Source organism: Brienomyrus brachyistius, chromosome 19 (genome assembly GCF_023856365.1).
Source record: "Brienomyrus brachyistius isolate T26 chromosome 19, BBRACH_0.4, whole genome shotgun sequence".
Taxonomy (NCBI): Eukaryota; Metazoa; Chordata; class Actinopteri; order Osteoglossiformes; family Mormyridae; genus Brienomyrus; species Brienomyrus brachyistius.
This window is the reverse complement of record NC_064551.1, coordinates 9262745-9280458: the sequence shown is the minus strand read 5'-3', so window position 1 is coordinate 9280458 and position 17714 is coordinate 9262745. Positions and strand designations below refer to the sequence as shown.

Genomic DNA, 17714 nt, shown 5'->3' with positions numbered 1-17714 from the left:
GAAATTTTTTGCACTGATATATTTAGAACCTGACATTTGACAAATTGATGCCAAAAATAGTAACGTCTTGTCTGCTGTGTCTTGCAGGTCTTAAGCAATAAAACAACTTCTATATTGTGTTTATTAAATTTCTCCAATGATGTACATTCCCCATAATATACACTACAATTAATTACACCTCAGAATTTTCTCGAGTAAAACCCAAAGTTTTGTTTGTGATTGGACAGACGACAGAAACGCATGCTGGATAGTTATGATACGGAAAAATGCAACACAGCAAGTGTTTCGTAGCTGTGTGACGGAGCGGGAAAGGTCCACATTCACTAACAGATAGTGTGTTCATTGAAAAAGTTTCACGAAAGCTAAAACAGGCCTGTAAGCATAAGCTAGACATGGAAAACAGAGGCTTAGAGCAAAGCAGCCTTTCTGGATCAATTTACTGCGACATTCAAAACTAAATCTTGTCCGAAGACGCAGGACAGAGCTGTCTCTCAGGGTTGCCACGTTTAAACTACTTCAGCAGTGCTAATAATACATAAGCAACTACTGATGTAGCTATAATGCATGAAGCTAAATTATATCTGTCAGAAAACAGTAAATGTACCAATGATAGACTTCAAATTGAATTTGCACTATGTTTGGAAGCAGGTTTGGAAAAAATGTGGGGATTCACAGCAACCCTGAGAACAGCCCAGCAGCCAGGACAGGATGTCGGGTTTTAATGCAAGGCAGGTCAGATATCCTTTGTGGTCCACTTCTCTTTCCATAACTGATGATACCAACCCACAGAGCACAAATTGCCGTCTGGGTTCACAAGCATGACCTTCAGAGAGGATCACATCATCATATATATTTTTTGGAACATAGTTCAAGCCACGTGTGGATTATTGTACCCTCCTCAAAAGCAGTCCTTCGAGGTCATAAATATCCATCCAGCATTTTGATTAGTCTCCCAAAACAGGTGGCAAAGAGTGTTCGAGGTTCCAGCTCGGCTGTGACTCACTCGCACACGCGTGTGTGCGGAAGTACCGCGTGTAACTTCTGCGACGACTGGGAGAGGGGAATTAGGCCGTCAGGCTACCTCCTCCATGTAGTCGGCGGCCTGGCTGAGCTGCGACACGCTGTGGTCCTGGGTCAGCTCTTCTAGCTGAAGGGGAGGATTGGGAAGATGAGTCAGAGCAAGAGAAGCAGATGCACAGGCCGGAAGCAGGATGCAGGACGCCTACCCTCCCACCTACGCTCCCCCCTGCTCCCAGGACCACCTCACATCTCTCATTAAAAGGTAGAGATGCACCGTTTTCCTGGTCTAATGGACCGGGTGGCCTCCTTCTGAACTGTGCTGCGCCCGTGACATTACGGGAACCTGCGGCCAGCAGTTACTGTAAGGCTGCTAACAGCGCTTCCACAAACTCATCTACCTCTCAGGGTTACTAAATCAGTGACGCGATATCTGAGCTCAAGGTGCATGTATAGATAATGCCAAGCTTTGGCAGAAACTGGAACGGATTGGCTGCTCCCCTGATCACCCGCTTCTGATGTAATGTGCTAAAGTAAAAACATCCCGGGGTCACCTGGAAAGAGGTGACCCCCCCTCCCCCACCCTCCGTCCCGCCCCTTCCTCTACAGGTGAACATCGCAGCCCTACCTCTGTTTGCTTCCTCCCGAACTCGCATGACTTTCTCACGGTAGCGAGACAGCTGCAGACCACAGGGCACCGGGCAGACTACGATAGAGGCCTCACCTCCGACACCTTATCGCTGCCCTCGGGACCCTCCACGGAGGCCTCGTCGATGTCCTCACCGATGCTCACCTCGCTTTTCGAGTTATCTGACCGATGGCTGGTGCTGAATAGGGGGGGGGGGAGAGATTAGGGCAGGCAGAGAGCTACAGACTTCATAACAGGCGAGTTTTTATAAAAAAAAAAAAAAAAAAAAAACAGGCAGGCAGCAGAGGAAGTTCAGCAGGGCACACTAACACCAGTACGCCACTAATAAACATTCACAGAGCACAACAGCATGCTATAGTGAACAAAATAGTAACTCACAAAGAGTTATTAAAGATTTACCTGTTAAAATCATCATCATAATCTTCTTCATCTGTGGGGGAGCAAACCCATTTATAAATATACACAAATAAATAAAAAATAAAGATGTTATTAAAGAAAGAAATCCCCCATCAGTCTGCTTCCACACACCCCGTCCCCTGGTAATATGCACCCTTGACATGCCTAGTAAATAGCGCCCAATGAAGCTGGATTACAGCATTATTTAATTTTCTAAGCTGAACCATGAGTGTGGTCACCCCCGCTAATATAACTGGCCCCACTTAAAATCAGCATCACCGCGTCAGGTATCTCACCGCTGCGGTGCTCCTGTAGGTCGTTCTGCACCAGCTGCACTGACACACTGCTCCGGGGCGGGGGGCCGTCGTTCACAGCGCCAAGCTGGGCACCCGCAGGTTTACTGACGTTTATCCTGCGCCGCAGAAATTGTGTGACGTGATAATTCATGTTTTGTGCCAGAGTTCATTTCAAAGATAAAAAAAAATCCTTTAATAAATACAAGATGTGTAACTCTTTAGTGTGAACATATTTAATACATTAAAAACATAATTGATGTCTTTGCATTTCAAATTTGAAAATGTTAGGTACAGTAACCATCCAAACAAATGATCAGAATAAGAAAACTTAAAATTTGTAGTTACATACTTTATAGAATTCAATAAGTTAGGCATAATTCTGTATTTGACAGCTTTAAAGTCATAAAAAGGTTTTAAAAGACTACATAAAAATGTTTGTCTGCAAATCTACATTACCTCATATGTCAGGGAGCAAAGCCAGCAAAAGAAGGTTTTAACAAAAATCAGTGATAGAATAAAGAAAAAGAACATAAGTGACCATTATTGAAAAGGTTCATAGATTAAATATTGACAAAAATGACCATTTTCAACTCATGGTTAAGCTTGTATAGTTTCCATGTCAGGTGGTACAACCAATGGAAAACCATGAACATACTGTAATATGACAAACTCCATCCATTTTCTGTAACTGCTTATCCTATTTAAGGTCGGGGGGGGGGGGGGGGGGGGGGGCTGGAGCATGTCCTGGAGGCTACAGGCACAATGTAGGGATCAACCCAGGGTGGGGGTGGGGGGGCAACCCCCCGTCAGGGCCCACACACACACACACACACACACACACACGATTCACTCACACACCATTCACTCACACACCATTCACTCACACACCATTCACTCACACACGCACACTTACGGACAACTTGGTAACTGATTAACCGCAGCATGTATTTGGACTGTGGGGGGAAACTGGAGTAACAGGAGGAAACCCCAGAATGACATGGGGAGAACGAGCAAACTCCACACACAGACTCAAACCCGGGGCTAACCAGTGCACCACTGTGCCACCCCTATGATAAATTCGGTATTAAGATTTGTATGTATAAACTTGATATCAAAGACAACACTTTGCACAGGTGTCCAAGCAGAAGGCCATTTAATTTGAAAACAGTCTCAATAGTGAGATTGTGCAACTACAGTTAAAATTACTACTCATCCTAAGTGCAAGAAACAATCGGCACTTAACTGTCTGATATACTGCAGACACTATGATGCTTACTTTATGAAGGTTTTAATTTGGAAAAAAATTAATGTTAAATACATTTTTCAGGTGGTGAAAGCCTTGTTTGTCACAGCCAGGGCACCATCGAGGCAAAGCTCAAAACATGAGATGAAGTGGCACTCTGATAAGAATGGCATCAAATTTTACAGTTGTGATGGAAGGGCAGTGAAAGGACCATTAAAGGAGTCGCTGTGAGCCGCTGATCACGCACAGCCAGGCCTCACTGCTGCCCACTTCCCTTTCACATAACATCATCTGCTACTGTCCCAAAGGGGCACATGACTTGTGGCTACGCTGGGATTCACATACAGTATGAAGTACCACACGTCAAAGTGCTCGCAATATCGCGGCAAAAAGCTGCGGCCCCCGTGGATGGCCCCTTCTCTCACCTGGCGTCTGTCTCGGCGCTACGCAGGGCCCCGCTAGCGCGGTCTGAAAAGGTGTCCCCCACAGGGTCGTCCTCGGAGTCGCTGTTTATGGCAGACAGGCTAAGTCAGGAGAGGGCAGAGCGTGAGAGAAAAGGAGGGGAGAGGAGAAGACTGCAGGCAAAAGAGCAGCAATGGTCCGCAGAGGTCAGGCGACGGGCGGCCGGACAGATGGGAGGACAGACAGACAGGCAGGCAGGCAGAGACGGACAGACAGACAGGCAACAGTCGCGCACGCGAAGGAGACGCCGTCAAGAAACACATGTGCGGCGTGAATGTAGCAGAATTCGGCTCTGAAGGGGCCCCGTCTGGGCACGGGGACAGACCAAACCCACCACACACACATGCTGAAAACTCCAATGTCTCCCCCCCCGCCCCGAGACACACACACACACAAACACACACACACACACACACACACACACACACACACACACACACGGACACAGTCAGCAGAATGCGGTCTGCGGAAAGGCCTTTCTGCGTTCTGTCTTTACGCAAAGGCATCCACGTGACTTTTAGACAGATGCCGGGGGTGGGGGGGGGGGGGGGGGTGGACATGGAGAGAAGACTGTTAGTAAGACTGTGGCGGCAGGACGGTTACATTAGTGTTGCTAGGGGCAGACAGTGGGGGGTGGGACGGTCACATTAGTGTTGCTAGGGGCAGACAGTGGGGGTGGGACGGACGACATGTGGGCCCCCCCGCTGCTCACTTACTCGGTGAGGCTACTCATCCTCCTCATCTGGGAAAAGGAGTCCCCACACACACTTTTGTCCTTCTCTGAGGGGTTTACACTTTGTGGCGAGGAGAAACACAGATAAAAGACAGGAAGAGAAAGAAGCAGGAAAGACAGAACACAGCAGAGGAGGACACAAGGGAGCTGCTTGCACAGAGGCCCCCCCAGAGGGGGCTCCTGGCCTCCATTATACACCGAGAAACAGGATGGCTGCAGGAGGGTCTGCTCAGCTGCGCGTCCAGGGACCTGCCATGTGCACAGCTGCGCAGACGTCCCTCAAGCACAAACCAGCCCAGACCGCCGGCGCCCCACACGATCCCTCAAACATATCAACACATTCAGCCCAGCTGCTGTATACTGTATGTCTCATTACCCAGAATTCCCTTGGCAGGAATTAACAGGTTGCATTCAGTACTTACTCTTTGTGGCCATTCTTCTTTGTGGAGAAACTTGACCCTGCATTGCTTTTGTCGGCAAAGGAGACCCTGGTGCTGCTGGGAAGGGGGGGGGAGGGTCAGCTTGGTTCTATAACCCAACCAGAATGCCCCAGTGGAGGTATTTAGCACTGCAACTGAGCACCTACTCACACGGTTCAAGCCACACATTGTGATGTCATAACAGACCCCACAGTCCTGTTCATTCATCACTTAGACATAATGCTACTGGAATCATATATCAACATAAAAATAATATAATAATCTGTGATTTTGGAGATCTTTATAAAAACCTCTATGACACAACCTTGGATTTGCATCTTACCAGCCATATGTTTTCTGCGGCTTGGGCAAGGGATCATCAAAAAATGAATCGCCCTCATCTTCATCGTCATCCAGCCCTGGGTCCAGATTCCGGGTTTCTGTTGGGGGGTTGTCCTCGCGACCTGGCTCCCGGGATGACAACTGCACATGACTTCTATTCTTCAGAGAGTCAGTGGTCAAAGTGGTACTGCTGTGATTGGCCTCTGAAGCCTGTGTGAGAGTCACGGGCAAATGTCAGTGTCAGGCCCCTGACAGTAATGCTGGTCTTAATCCCACAAGAGCCTGTAGACAGTCGACGAGCAATCAATGTGCTGTGTCCTCAGTTTTAGTATTGCCATCATCGTCGGCTTCAGCCGTGGCCTGTCTCAGTGTCGTCACCGTCTCCGGCTTCAGTCACTGCCCCAGTAACAGCATCGTCACCGTCTCCGGCTTCAGTCACTGCCCCAGTCACAGCATCGTCACCGTCTCCGGCTTCAGTCACTGCCCCAGTCTCAACATTGTCACCGTCTCCGGCTTCAGTCACTGCCCCAGTCACAGCATCGTCACCATTGCCGGCTTCAGTCACTGCCCCAGTCTCAACATTGTCACCGTCTCCGGCTTCAGTCACTGCCCCAGTCACAGCATCGTCACCGTCGCCGGCTTCAGTCACTGCCCCAGTCACAGCATCGTCACCGTCGCCGGCTTCAGTCACTGCCCCAGTCTCAACATTGTCACCGTCTCCGGCTTCATTCACTGCCCCAGTCTCAACATTGTCACCGTCTCCGGCTTCAGTCACTGCCCCAGTCTCAACATTGTCACCGTCTCCGGCTTCATTCACTGCCCCAGTCTCAACATTGTCACCGTCTCCGGCTTCAGTCACTGCCCCAGTCTCAACATTGTCACCGTCTCCGGCTTCAGTCACTGCCCCAGTCTCAACATTGTCACCGTCTCCGGCTTCAGTCACTGCCCCAGTCTCAACATTGTCACCGTCTCCGGCTTCAGTCACTGCCCCAGTCTCAACATTGTCACCGTCTCCGGCTTCAGTCACTGCCCCAGTCTCAACATTGTCACCGTCTCCGGCTTCAGTCACTGCCCCAGTCTCAACATTGTCACCGTCTCCGGCTTCAGTCACTGCCCCAGTCTCAACATCGTCACCGTCTCCGGCTTCAGTCACTGCCCCAGTCTCAACATCGTCACCGTCTCCGGCTTCAGTCACTGCCCCAGTCTCAACATCGTCACCGTCTCCGGCTTCAGTCACTGCCCCAGTCACAGCATCGTCACCGTCGCCGGCTTCAGTCACTGCCCCAGTCTCAACATTGTCACCGTCTCCGGCTTCAGTCACTGCCCCAGTCTCAACATCGTCACCGTCTCCGGCTTCAGTCACTGCCCCAGTCACAGCATCGTCACCGTCGCCGGCTTCAGTCACTGCCCCAGTCTCAACATCGTCACCGTCGCCGGCTTCAGTCACTGCCCCAGTCTCAACATCGTCACCGTCGCCGGCTTCAGTCACTGCCCCAGTCACAGCATCGTCACCGTCGCCGGCTTCAGTCACTGCCCCAGTCTCAACATTGTCACCGTCTCCGGCTTCAGTCACTGCCCCAGTCTCAACATTGTCACCGTCTCCGGCTTCAGTCACTGCCCCAGTCACAGCATCGTCACCGTCGCCGGCTTCAGTCACTGCCCCAGTCTCAACATTGTCACCGTCTCCTGCTTCAGTCACTGCCCCAAGCTCAACATTGTCACCGTCTCCGGCTTCAGTCACTGCCCCAGTCTCAACATTGTCACCGTCTCCGGCTTCAGTCACTGCCCCAGTCTCAACATTGTCACCGTCTCCGGCTTCAGTCACTGCCCCAGTCTCAACATTGTCACCGTCTCCGGCTTCAGTCACTGCCCCAGTCTCAACATTGTCACCGTCTCCGGCTTCAGTCACTGCCCCAGTCTCAACATTGTCACCGTCTCCGGCTTCAGTCACTGCCCCAGTCTCAACATTGTCACCGTCTCCGGCTTCAGTCACTGCCCCAGTCATAGCATCATCACCGTTGCCGGCTTTAGTCACTGCCCCAGTCACAGCACTGTCACCGTCGCCAGATTCAGTCACTGCCCCAGTCACAGCACTGTCACCGTCGCCAGATTCAGTCACTGCCCCAGTCACAGCATTGTCACCGTCGCCAGCTTCATTCACTGCCCTAGTCACAGCACTGTCACCGTCGCCAGCTTCATTCACTGCCCCAGTCACAGCACTGTAACCACTGCCAGATTCAGTCACTGCCCCAGTCTCAGCATTGTCACTGTCGCCGGCTTCAGTCACTGCCCCAGTCTCAGCATTGTCACCGTCGCCGGCTTCAGTCACTGCCCCAGTCTCAGCATTGTCACCGTCGCCGGCTTCAGTCACTGCCCCAGTCTCAGCATTGTCACCGTCGCCGGCTTCAGTCACTGCCCCAGTCTCAGCACTGTAACTACCGCCAGATTCAGTCACTGTCCCAGAGTCAGCATTGTCACCGTCGCCGGCTTCAGTCACTGTCACAGTCTCCGTATTGTCATTGTCGGCGGCTTCAGTCACTGCCCCAGTCTCAGCGTCGTCATCGGCACCAGCTTGTTTTGAAGGACTCTCACACCCACACAGCTGGCTTTGTCATAAGGAAAGGTGATGGTAACGTCCCAGGAAATGCTGTTAGAAGCAGTTAGGCTGATTTCATATAGTATGAGCCACCTGGCTTGACTCTGGACAGGCTGTTACCTTAGGAGCAGCTGTTTCCATTTCCTCATTGTGTTTAATTAGTCCTTTATACCTGGGTATCTGTGCACAAGAACATGTATGTCAATGTGCAGCACTAGGCTATGGGTTCTCAGCAAAAAGCAAGAGAGCACCAGAGAGCAGAAACTAGATCTGACTCAGGCACAGTTCTTGTGCGAGGTAAAAAAGAGGTAATTATAAAGGTAATTTACTGTCTAAAAGCGTCCAGCTATACAAAAAATTGTCAGGAACTCTATACTGATATTAATGGGAAAACAAAAGGCTGCGTGATATTAATTTTTACTAACCTCTTTGTCCTTTTCACAGAAAGCAAGACAAGAAATTAAAACAAAAAAACCATTTCAATGCATTTCTCTAAAACAACACAGATATCTGCAGTAAACTAGACACCACTGTGCCTTCTCAGGTCGGTCGTGATGGGAAACACTTGCGCCATTTTTCTTGTTGCACTCATGACTATGGAGACAGAGGTTTTCTATCTGCTGGAACCGAGATATAAAACCATGCAGCGCATGATGTTGATACAGCATAATTTTGCCGTCTCAGACATTCTGAGTAAGAGTGTCTCCACAGAATGTTTTCAAACTGTGACGCTGTGTGTTGGAAGTTATAACGATTTAACATGTACTATGGATATATTTCTAAGTATCACTTTACAGCTAGCTACAGCTGCTACAACTGAGGAAAGGAGAGGTGAGGGGAACGTCACGGAATTAAAAGGATTTAAGAAATGTGTCACTCACCTTACTCGACAAGGATGTACCGAGTTTCTCCTCATGCAGTTTAGCTGGAGCCAACGTTGTATCAGATCCATCACCGCTAAACTTTTTGGGGGACGAAATTAAGAAAAACTAAATAAATAAAAGCAAATACACGCACAAGCATTGCCATTTCCAGGAATCCTGACTGCCAATCACAGAAAGCAGAAAGATGCTGATTATATTTTAATTGATAAAACCTGGTGTGTTACTTACCACACTCCTACACTGATGAAAGAAGCGCTTATACAATCCCAGGAAGTCCTGAAAGCTCACAGCTGCGGTGAATAAAACAGGATACGGGGATAATTAATGATACTGTGTTGCCATGGAAGCAGCCCTACCTGCCTGGATGCTTACAATATTGTGCGGAAGTAAGTTCACATTTACGGAGGAAAAACAACCATGAGGCGAGTAACAGGCCAGTATGTGGTAAGGGGACTCACTGCTGCCGAGGCTCCTGTCGAGAGCGAGTTCCTCATTCACATGCTGGTCCAAGACACTCCTTTAATTCAAACACACATTCTGTGACTGTGTCACGTTTGAGGAACACCGTACAGTGTTACATTTGTCATTAACCATCGACATTTTGTGATTGCTGCATGTTGGATAGGACCACCGTAGTGAAGATCAGTTCCGCAAAACATGACAAAGGCTTTGAAAAATAAAAGTACACTAAATACAACTGAAACCTACTTGTGGAAGCCAGGACAGACGTCCGAAAACAGAATTCTCAAGTTTTCCGTTGTGATTTCGCCACGTCTTTCCTGTTAAAAAAAAAAAAAAGACAGAAAATTAATTCATAATTTTAATACATTTGATGTTTTCGTGGTTGTTCTTGAGGATTCACTTTAAAGCCGTGAATGAACTGGGCTATGCTGAATTTTATTTTCCAGCAATGGATAAATTCACATAAAAGGCATCAACTGCCCCCCAAACACCGACAGAACTATAGGCCAAGATCTGCCAACAGCACGTGGCAAATCCTCCCTGAGTAAAGAGGACCGATACCTTGTCGTAAGTGTCAAATTTTCTTCTTGCGTCTGTAACCTGCCTGGGTGACAGTTCCTGCATGAAGGTAAAAACATCACTAATTAGGGATTTGACAGAACTAGATTTGTGAAAAAGTTAACATTCTAAAATGATCAGAAGTGTTCAATTATGGTCAATATCATTTATTTACATTACAGTAAGATACGTACTTCAAGGAAAATAGACAATGTTCCATCTTTATGTGACAGCACTACGCATGACAGAAATTAAATATCAATGTTCATTTGTATTCTGGTACATTCTTCTGTGTTTTTCTTATTGAAGTACTGCAAGCGGGGGGGGGGGGGGGGGGTACATAGAGTAAAAGGCATACATGAAAAAGTAGGGCACATTTGTTTTCAGAAACCCCGTGATCAACAGGAAAACCATATTTTCTGAACAAATGGAGGATTAAACAATGTGGCAATTATACCTACGTATGACCCAGATATTCAGAATGGTAGCACATAACATGCATTAAAGGAGAGTGATATCCTTCGTCAGCGGAATGGATGTGCAATATGTAAATGACATTAAAACACAGACACAGGGGTGTAACTGTGTAGGTTGGGCCACTTGGAATCACCATGTAACAGGCACGAGACTTAACAATGAGTTATTTATAACAAGGCAGCGACTAAGCTGAGGTATCGGTTCATCATGGGTCACAAAGATGCACAGACCGAACACCATAAGCATGTCGTCTGGGAGCAATTAGGACTCACTGCTACCTTGGTCATATATGGGGACCGGTGTCCCTGGGGGGCGAAATCACCCGTAGAGGGGGAGGTGAGAGAAAACCATCCAGAAACAGGAGGAGGAGGCAGAGAAGAGGGAAACAAGGAAAATTTACAGAGCCAGTGTAACTGCAGGCCTATTTCCAGAGGATCAACAGACAGAGAGCAGAAAGGAAGCCCACTGTCATTGGAGGTTATAAGCCACTGGGAAGCACACGGCTCTGTGCAGAAAGGAAGCCCACTGTCACTAGAGGCTAGAAGCCACCTGGAAGTACACGGCTCTGTGCAGAAAGGAAGCCCACTGTCACTGGAGGCTAGAAGCCACCTGGAAGCACACGGCTCTGTGCAGAAAGGAAGCCCACTGTCACTGGAGGTTAGAAGCCACCTGGAAGCACACGGCTCTGTGCAGAAAGGAAGCTCAATGTCACTGGAGGCTAGAAGCCACCGGGAAGCATATGGTTCTGTGCATAAAGGAAGCTCACTGTCACTGGAGGCTAGAAGCCACCTGGAAACACACGGCTCTGTGCAGAAAGGAAGCTCAATGTCACTGGAGGCTAGAAGCAACCGGGAAGCATATGGTTCTGTGCATAAAGGAAGCTCACTGTCACTGGAGGCTAGAAGCCACCTGGAAGCACATGGCTCTGTGCAGAAAGGAAGCCCACTGTCACTGGAGGCTAGAAGCCACCTGGAAGCACACGGCTCTGTGCAGAAAGGAAGCCCACTGTAATTGGAGGCTAGAAGCCACCTGGAAGCACACGGCTCTGTGCAGAAAGGAAGTCCACTGTCACTGGAGGCTAGAAGCCACCGGGAAGCATATGGTTCTGTGCATAAAGGAAGCTCACTGTCACTGGAGGCTAGAAGCCACCTGGAAGCACATGGCTCTGTGCAGAAAGGAAGCCCACTGTCACTGGAGGCTAGAAGCCACCTGGAAGCACACGGCTCTGTGCAGAAAGGAAGCCCACTGTCACTGGAGGCTAGAAGCCACCTGGAAGCACACAGCTCTGTGCAGAAAGGAAGCCCACTGTCACTGGAGGCTAGAAGCCACCTGGAAGCACACAGCTCTGTGCAGAATGGAAGCCCACTGTCACTGGAGGCTAGAAGCCACCTGGAAGCACACGGCTCTGTGCAGAAAGGAAGCCCACTGTCACTGGAGGCTAGAAGCCACCTGGAAGCACACGGCTCTGTGCAGAGGCTTCCTATCAAACACCATTAAGAAAGAGGGTCACGCTGCAGCTGTGTTCATGTCACCTGAATGTAAAGCTGTGCTATCACATTAACGCAGCAGATCACAGTCTGTTTCTGCCTATGCTTCAGTAACAATGTGTTCTTTTTTAAATAGGTTATTAGAATATAGTGCAAGTAAAAAAAATAACTACACTGCATAAAATATACATTACAAAATCACTGCCAAAGACCAGAACCACACCTAATTTCTGCTTATAAACGGCTTATATAGAGCTTATAAACCTAATGGAGCATTTCTTTTTTTGTATTATGCAAGAAAAAGCATATAAACAGTTTCATTTATACCAGATTTGATGACTAGTAGGGCAATGGACTGCATGCCATCTGAGTCAGAGTGAATTCAACATCTTCAAGAACTGCACCCCGAGACAGAAAAGGCGACTACATTTACCCTGCTTACGTATCTCATGACTTCCTGTTAAGCTGAGGACAACACACTGAAGTCCTCACCTATGAGGCATCAGAATGCCAAACCCTCATTCCCTCTCTGAACTGCCTAAGGCGTGCAGTCTGGAAAGCAAGATCACAGGCGCTGGCAGTCTAAGGGGTGTCCCCTTATGGAAATCTAGATGAAACACCTTACTGCCTTTCCCCGCCCTATTTTTAGCCTTATCTGCTGGTAAATGATGTTTGCATGCATGTCTTGCTATCAGTACGGAGAGAAAATCTGCCCATGGGCCATAGCGTCAACTGGACATGAAGTGCAAGGCCTTTAACACCTTTGCTTCTACTGTTTGGAAGGGCACTATTTACCAACAGACCAAAAGTAATGTAATCGATTGAATTAAACCAAGCAGAATTTACCTACTGTGCATTTTGATGGACTAACATACTCAATTTAGCCACTCAAGGTCATTATAATAATATTATTATAAAAAAATGAAATAATAATATTCTGAAGAAGAATCTAAGTTTTAGATGTATTCATAATGGAAGCTCAATTTAAAATGTCTTGAAATGTCAAGACTGAAGGGGAAGAGCCGAGGTCTCATATTCACTTGTTAAAAAGAGAAAAATTTGCATGGGCAGGTGAAGAGCATAAGGTTAACAAGCCTAATTAAAATGAGCACCAGTGGGCAATTTAGTAAGGAGGCAGAAGGCAATGACATATTCTCAGCAATACTGCTGCATCTGCTCAGCTACTGCACAATTTAATGTACTGAGTATACATAGGAGATGCTGGTGGGTTTACCTCGGTTGACACACAAGGCTTGTCCTTTTGTCTGTTCCTCTTGATAAGCTCCAGCAAGAGTGGTGCCTCCTTCTGGTCATCCAGGTCCCCAATGGCCAGTTCCTGAGTGGCTGCCTCACGGTTCTCCAGCCCATTGAGCTGACGCCACACAGTCGCAATCAATCACAAACAAGCGGTACAATCAGTTCTCTGAAAGGCCAGACCCAGACAGAACTGGACACCACTCCACACCTCGGTTTTCAAAAGGCAGACAGGGATATTTACGGTCATACATTTCTTTTTTTTCTTAGCTGTAAAACTGTAAATACTCACTGTATTTATTTCAGGCTGGAAGACAGCAAGTGTGAAATCCAAATTAAACACCTGCAGGAAGTCAATGACGAGGCTGGTAGCTAAACGCCCTGGAGACAGAGGAGCCGATAAACCGCAGTGAGAACATATGACCAAACACTGACCAAAAGGTAAAGTTTCATTACATGTATTTTAGTGCTGCACTGATCAGGAAATTTCTGCCCGATACCGATAATTTTATGACACTGATAGACTGGGAGGTTCTGTTTAAATAGGTTTAAAGGGATACTCCACCCAAATAAATTAAAATTAATTACAATCCAAAAATATGAAAAAACAAATTTGTTTTTTAGTAAGAAAACACCAAATCTGGCATACAACAGTCCCAAAGCACCATATTTGAAGAGTGTATACATCTTATATACCACATTTACAACAGAGAAAGGCTAATCAAGTGTGATAAACTCTGTAATTTTCCAGTGATATCTTATGATTTTGCACGTTGCTGTCAAACGCTTGTGTTACTGACGGATTAGAATTATTCAACAGTACCGCAGTCTTCGTTACTGGAATTTGTTTTTCAGAAACACGTCATACTATTCACTGTCTCACCTTAAGGTGAGCAAATTTATTGTGTTGAAATGCGTATTAGTAGATCCTCCTTGTGAAGTTTAGAGCGATGTTTCGCTAACTTTACAATTATTCCACACCCCAGGCATTTTTCTAACTGTTTAGTCCGCGGGTGTGAAAAGTAATATGGGTCACCATTTTAAAGGGAATTATCGGCGGTAAATATTAGCTGATGGTCGATTGTTGCTGTATTGGCCGATACTGATAGCTGGCCGGTACAATTGGTGCATCTCTGATAGACTTATTCAGCAGACACTCATCTAAAGCTAAGCAAAATAACACAACATAACCTAATATAAACTGGCAACCTTTAAATCACAGGCAAAGAGTCCTAACACACACATTAGGATGTAACAATAAATCTCACCATCTTTGGTATTGAGAAACTTCTTAAGACTTTCATTGACCAGTGGAGGTTTATTCTACATGAGAAAAAAAAATCAGAGTCACTTTATTCCACCAAAGGTATTTAAATGTTTGAGAAATTTGTTCTGGTGCAATCAGACATTTCACACACAATAGGCCTGGGAGGTCAAGCTTTGTTATTCAAATAAAATTTAATTTAAAAAATATTATTTGATGACAGAAATTCACGTTTGAATTTTTGAATATTTATATCGCCAAGCATTAAGTCATCTAGCATGCATTTCCTCATTTTTGCTTTACCTACTGGCCCTTGTCGCCTGATGTAGAATACAGGATCTGCCACTAGGGGCAGACAGGCATAAATTAATTGAGCTGGGTGAAACCAGCCAGCAAAGACACCACTGAAACAAAGGGTGAATCAGAAGAATAATGTGACAACACAGTAACTCCCAAAAACCAGAAAAGCGCAGTCTGGAGACTATTTTGCTGGCAGGTTTCATCACGAGGACAACCCTGCCCTCCCTCCACTCGGTGAATAATTAGCATTGCTTTGGAAAATACTGTCAAAATATCTCACACTACAATGTAACGCATGGACAGTATGACAGAATGAAAAATGAATTACTGCCCAAGCATAGTTAGACATAGCCTAAACCACTGGCCGGATTGGATGGTAATTAAGCAATTTTAAGCATGCAAGTCTATGTGAGCTGTCTCATGTCAACAGTTTAATAGTTTAATTTCACGCCACAACTGAGATGACTTTTGCTGTTGCTGGCATTTCTGTCCTGTGGGTACCTAAATAAATGAAAATATGTTACCTGTTTTTGTCTCCTTATCTTCACTTAAATGAGTAATATGCTAATGCTGGACATAACTGGATAAGTAGGTGTACTCACCCTCGGCCTGGTTATCATGTACATTGCCCAAGTATGACCGTTCTCCCATCCCACTCCCCAGCTGGTCTACACTCACACTGCACTTAACATCCTTTCATCATCACCGTGTGGCTTTTTATGTTGATGAAATCACAGGGAGAATAGCGCTATTGCAAAGTACGATGGAGTTCATGATTAATGTCCTTATTTTGTGGCTATTTTTGGAGTCAATTGGCAAGAAGATACACGGTCCTCATAGATTTATCGAGTATGCAATGTAGCAATTTTCATTTAATCATGCTGCATGTATAACATAGTTCTGTATTTCACCAGATACGGTGCTTTTGTATGTTGCATCCAGTTGTTCCTGGACACACTCATCAGCACAGATGTCCAGCAAACGGCATCTCTGCCATAGACCTAAGTGATCCCTTTGCCGCAGTGTTTGTAAAGTATACGAGGGGCTGGGTCTGTAGTATAAATGTAACTCATACTCAGATTTCTTTGAATGATAAACCTGTTATATTGTAAAAATTTGAATGCATTTTAAAAGAAAACAGACATACAATAAAAAAAGTACAATAATATAACTGAACAGACAGGACCAGTAACAATGACAACAAATATATAAAAAAACTACTGAAAGATAAACTTTACAAATAACGGCTAATATATGAATACATTTTATCATGATTAGATGAATCTGTCAATGATAATGGTTAATTTACCATTTGTACAAGTAGGAGTACCTAGGAGTTCTTTAGTTATCACCCGACCCTTCATGCTTTCCTTTCAGGCTCACATGAACAGGTGAGAAAGAAGCTTGAGGTTAGGAGGCAGGGTCAAGCCAACTGTCAGGCAAACCCGGAGTATTTTTTTGGTATTAAAGGCCTTGCTCAAGGGCCCAATGCTAAAGCGTCTATGCTGCAACTGTCCAATCATGGACACAGAGGCTGAACCCACAAAGCCACACACCAGCCCTGTACTGTGCACTTATAGCATAAAACTACCACAGCAGGTCCATAAGCCAGTACCTCTTCTTTGTCCTGCTGCTCCAAGGCAAGAAACACAGCAGCACGAAGTTCTGCCTGGACAGACAGCAAAGAAGTAATAATATATTTAAAACTTCACCTCATGTTTCATCAGTGCCCCTGATCATTAAAAACGACTAACAAGGAACAAGACAAACGAGCAATATAGCAGTTATTTAAAAAAATGGATTCATCAAATTCATTTATACGGGAAATATCAACAGTCAGCTCATGCAATATTGATAAGCACATAACATGGTGTCATTTCATTCAGGTTCATTAACTACCTGTAAGTAGCTGCATTTGTAGGTCATGTCAGTATATACCAATTATGCATCAAAAGCGAATGCTTCACACCGAATAACAAAAAAAACGTTACCTAACTATACATGTGTTAGTATAACGATCTACTAGTGAGTACAGTGATCGATAAACATTTAAAAATAAAAATGCCAATGTAAACCTACTGCAGTGTTTTGCTGCGGCCTAGTTAGCAAGCTAGCCAAACAAACAGATTTAGCGTTGGCGCACAGACACTTCCTATTAACACCATCAGCAGAATTAGAAATAGCAATAGTACAATAGAAATGTGTATAAACGACATCCAACTTCGCATGTTTCGTTACCTTGATTTTATTGAGAACGCCGTTATTTTCTAAGTTTTGAATAAGAAGATCCCGCAGCTCTGTATCCTCCTCCGCGGCAGACATCTTTACCAAGACAACCTAAACAAACCCTGATATCTGATCATTAACTTCCGCAGATTCAACAGTAGGTTTTACGTCTTCGTTTAAAGTTTAAATGTATGCAATAGACTCAGCATCAGGACATCCCATCGATTCCTAAAAATGTATGCGTGCGTATGTGTGTATGTATTTTTTATTTTAGTTTTTGACGAACAATTCGATGGGAATATACAGATACCGATATAGAAAAAATATAAGGGAATGTTTTTTTGTCAGGCAGTCAAGGCTGTGCAATAAAATATCAGTTTTCTTCCATCTTTTCACTTAATTCGGTTATACCTGGTTACTTAGGACAAACATGTATTAAGGGGTTATATATTCATAACAGAGCTGCTAGCTCTCACGCTTTCAGTCTCACGTTTCACGCAAGAAATCTTACGGCAAATCAATATTATTCCATTATAAATCTAAAATTAGCTACATCAAAAGCGTCTGGGTAGTTTTCAAACTATACAGACTATTTACAAGGTAATAAAGCTGTTACATACAGTACCGTGCAAATGTCTTAGGCAGTCAA

General features: G+C 45.7%; 1 protein-coding gene across 7 annotated transcripts; it reads right to left on the bottom strand.

Moving 5' to 3' along the window:
• Window positions 1-107: 107 nt before the first annotated feature.
• cep43 (centrosomal protein 43) lies at window positions 108-17224 on the bottom strand. 7 transcript variants are annotated; one of them, XM_048985396.1, is made up of 19 exons: window positions 17078-17224; window positions 16455-16508; window positions 14544-14598; window positions 13568-13656; window positions 13256-13393; window positions 10061-10117; window positions 9746-9816; window positions 9496-9554; window positions 9266-9327; window positions 9035-9115; window positions 8274-8333; window positions 5559-5767; window positions 5219-5293; window positions 4780-4857; window positions 4027-4125; window positions 2359-2474; window positions 2066-2096; window positions 1742-1844; window positions 108-1147 (listed from the first exon to the last, which is right to left on the bottom strand). In XM_048985396.1, the coding sequence occupies exons 1-19, from the start codon at window positions 17159-17161 to the stop codon at window positions 1073-1075; spliced, it is 1596 nt and encodes a 531-aa protein (XP_048841353.1). In that variant the 5' UTR covers window positions 17162-17224; the 3' UTR covers window positions 108-1072. The 7 variants fall into 7 exon arrangements, with proteins under 7 accessions (XP_048841353.1, XP_048841354.1, XP_048841356.1 ...); XM_048985397.1 differs by having other exon boundaries at window positions 5219-5290; XM_048985399.1 differs by lacking the exon at window positions 4780-4857.
• Between the last annotated feature and the right edge of the window lie 490 nt (window positions 17225-17714).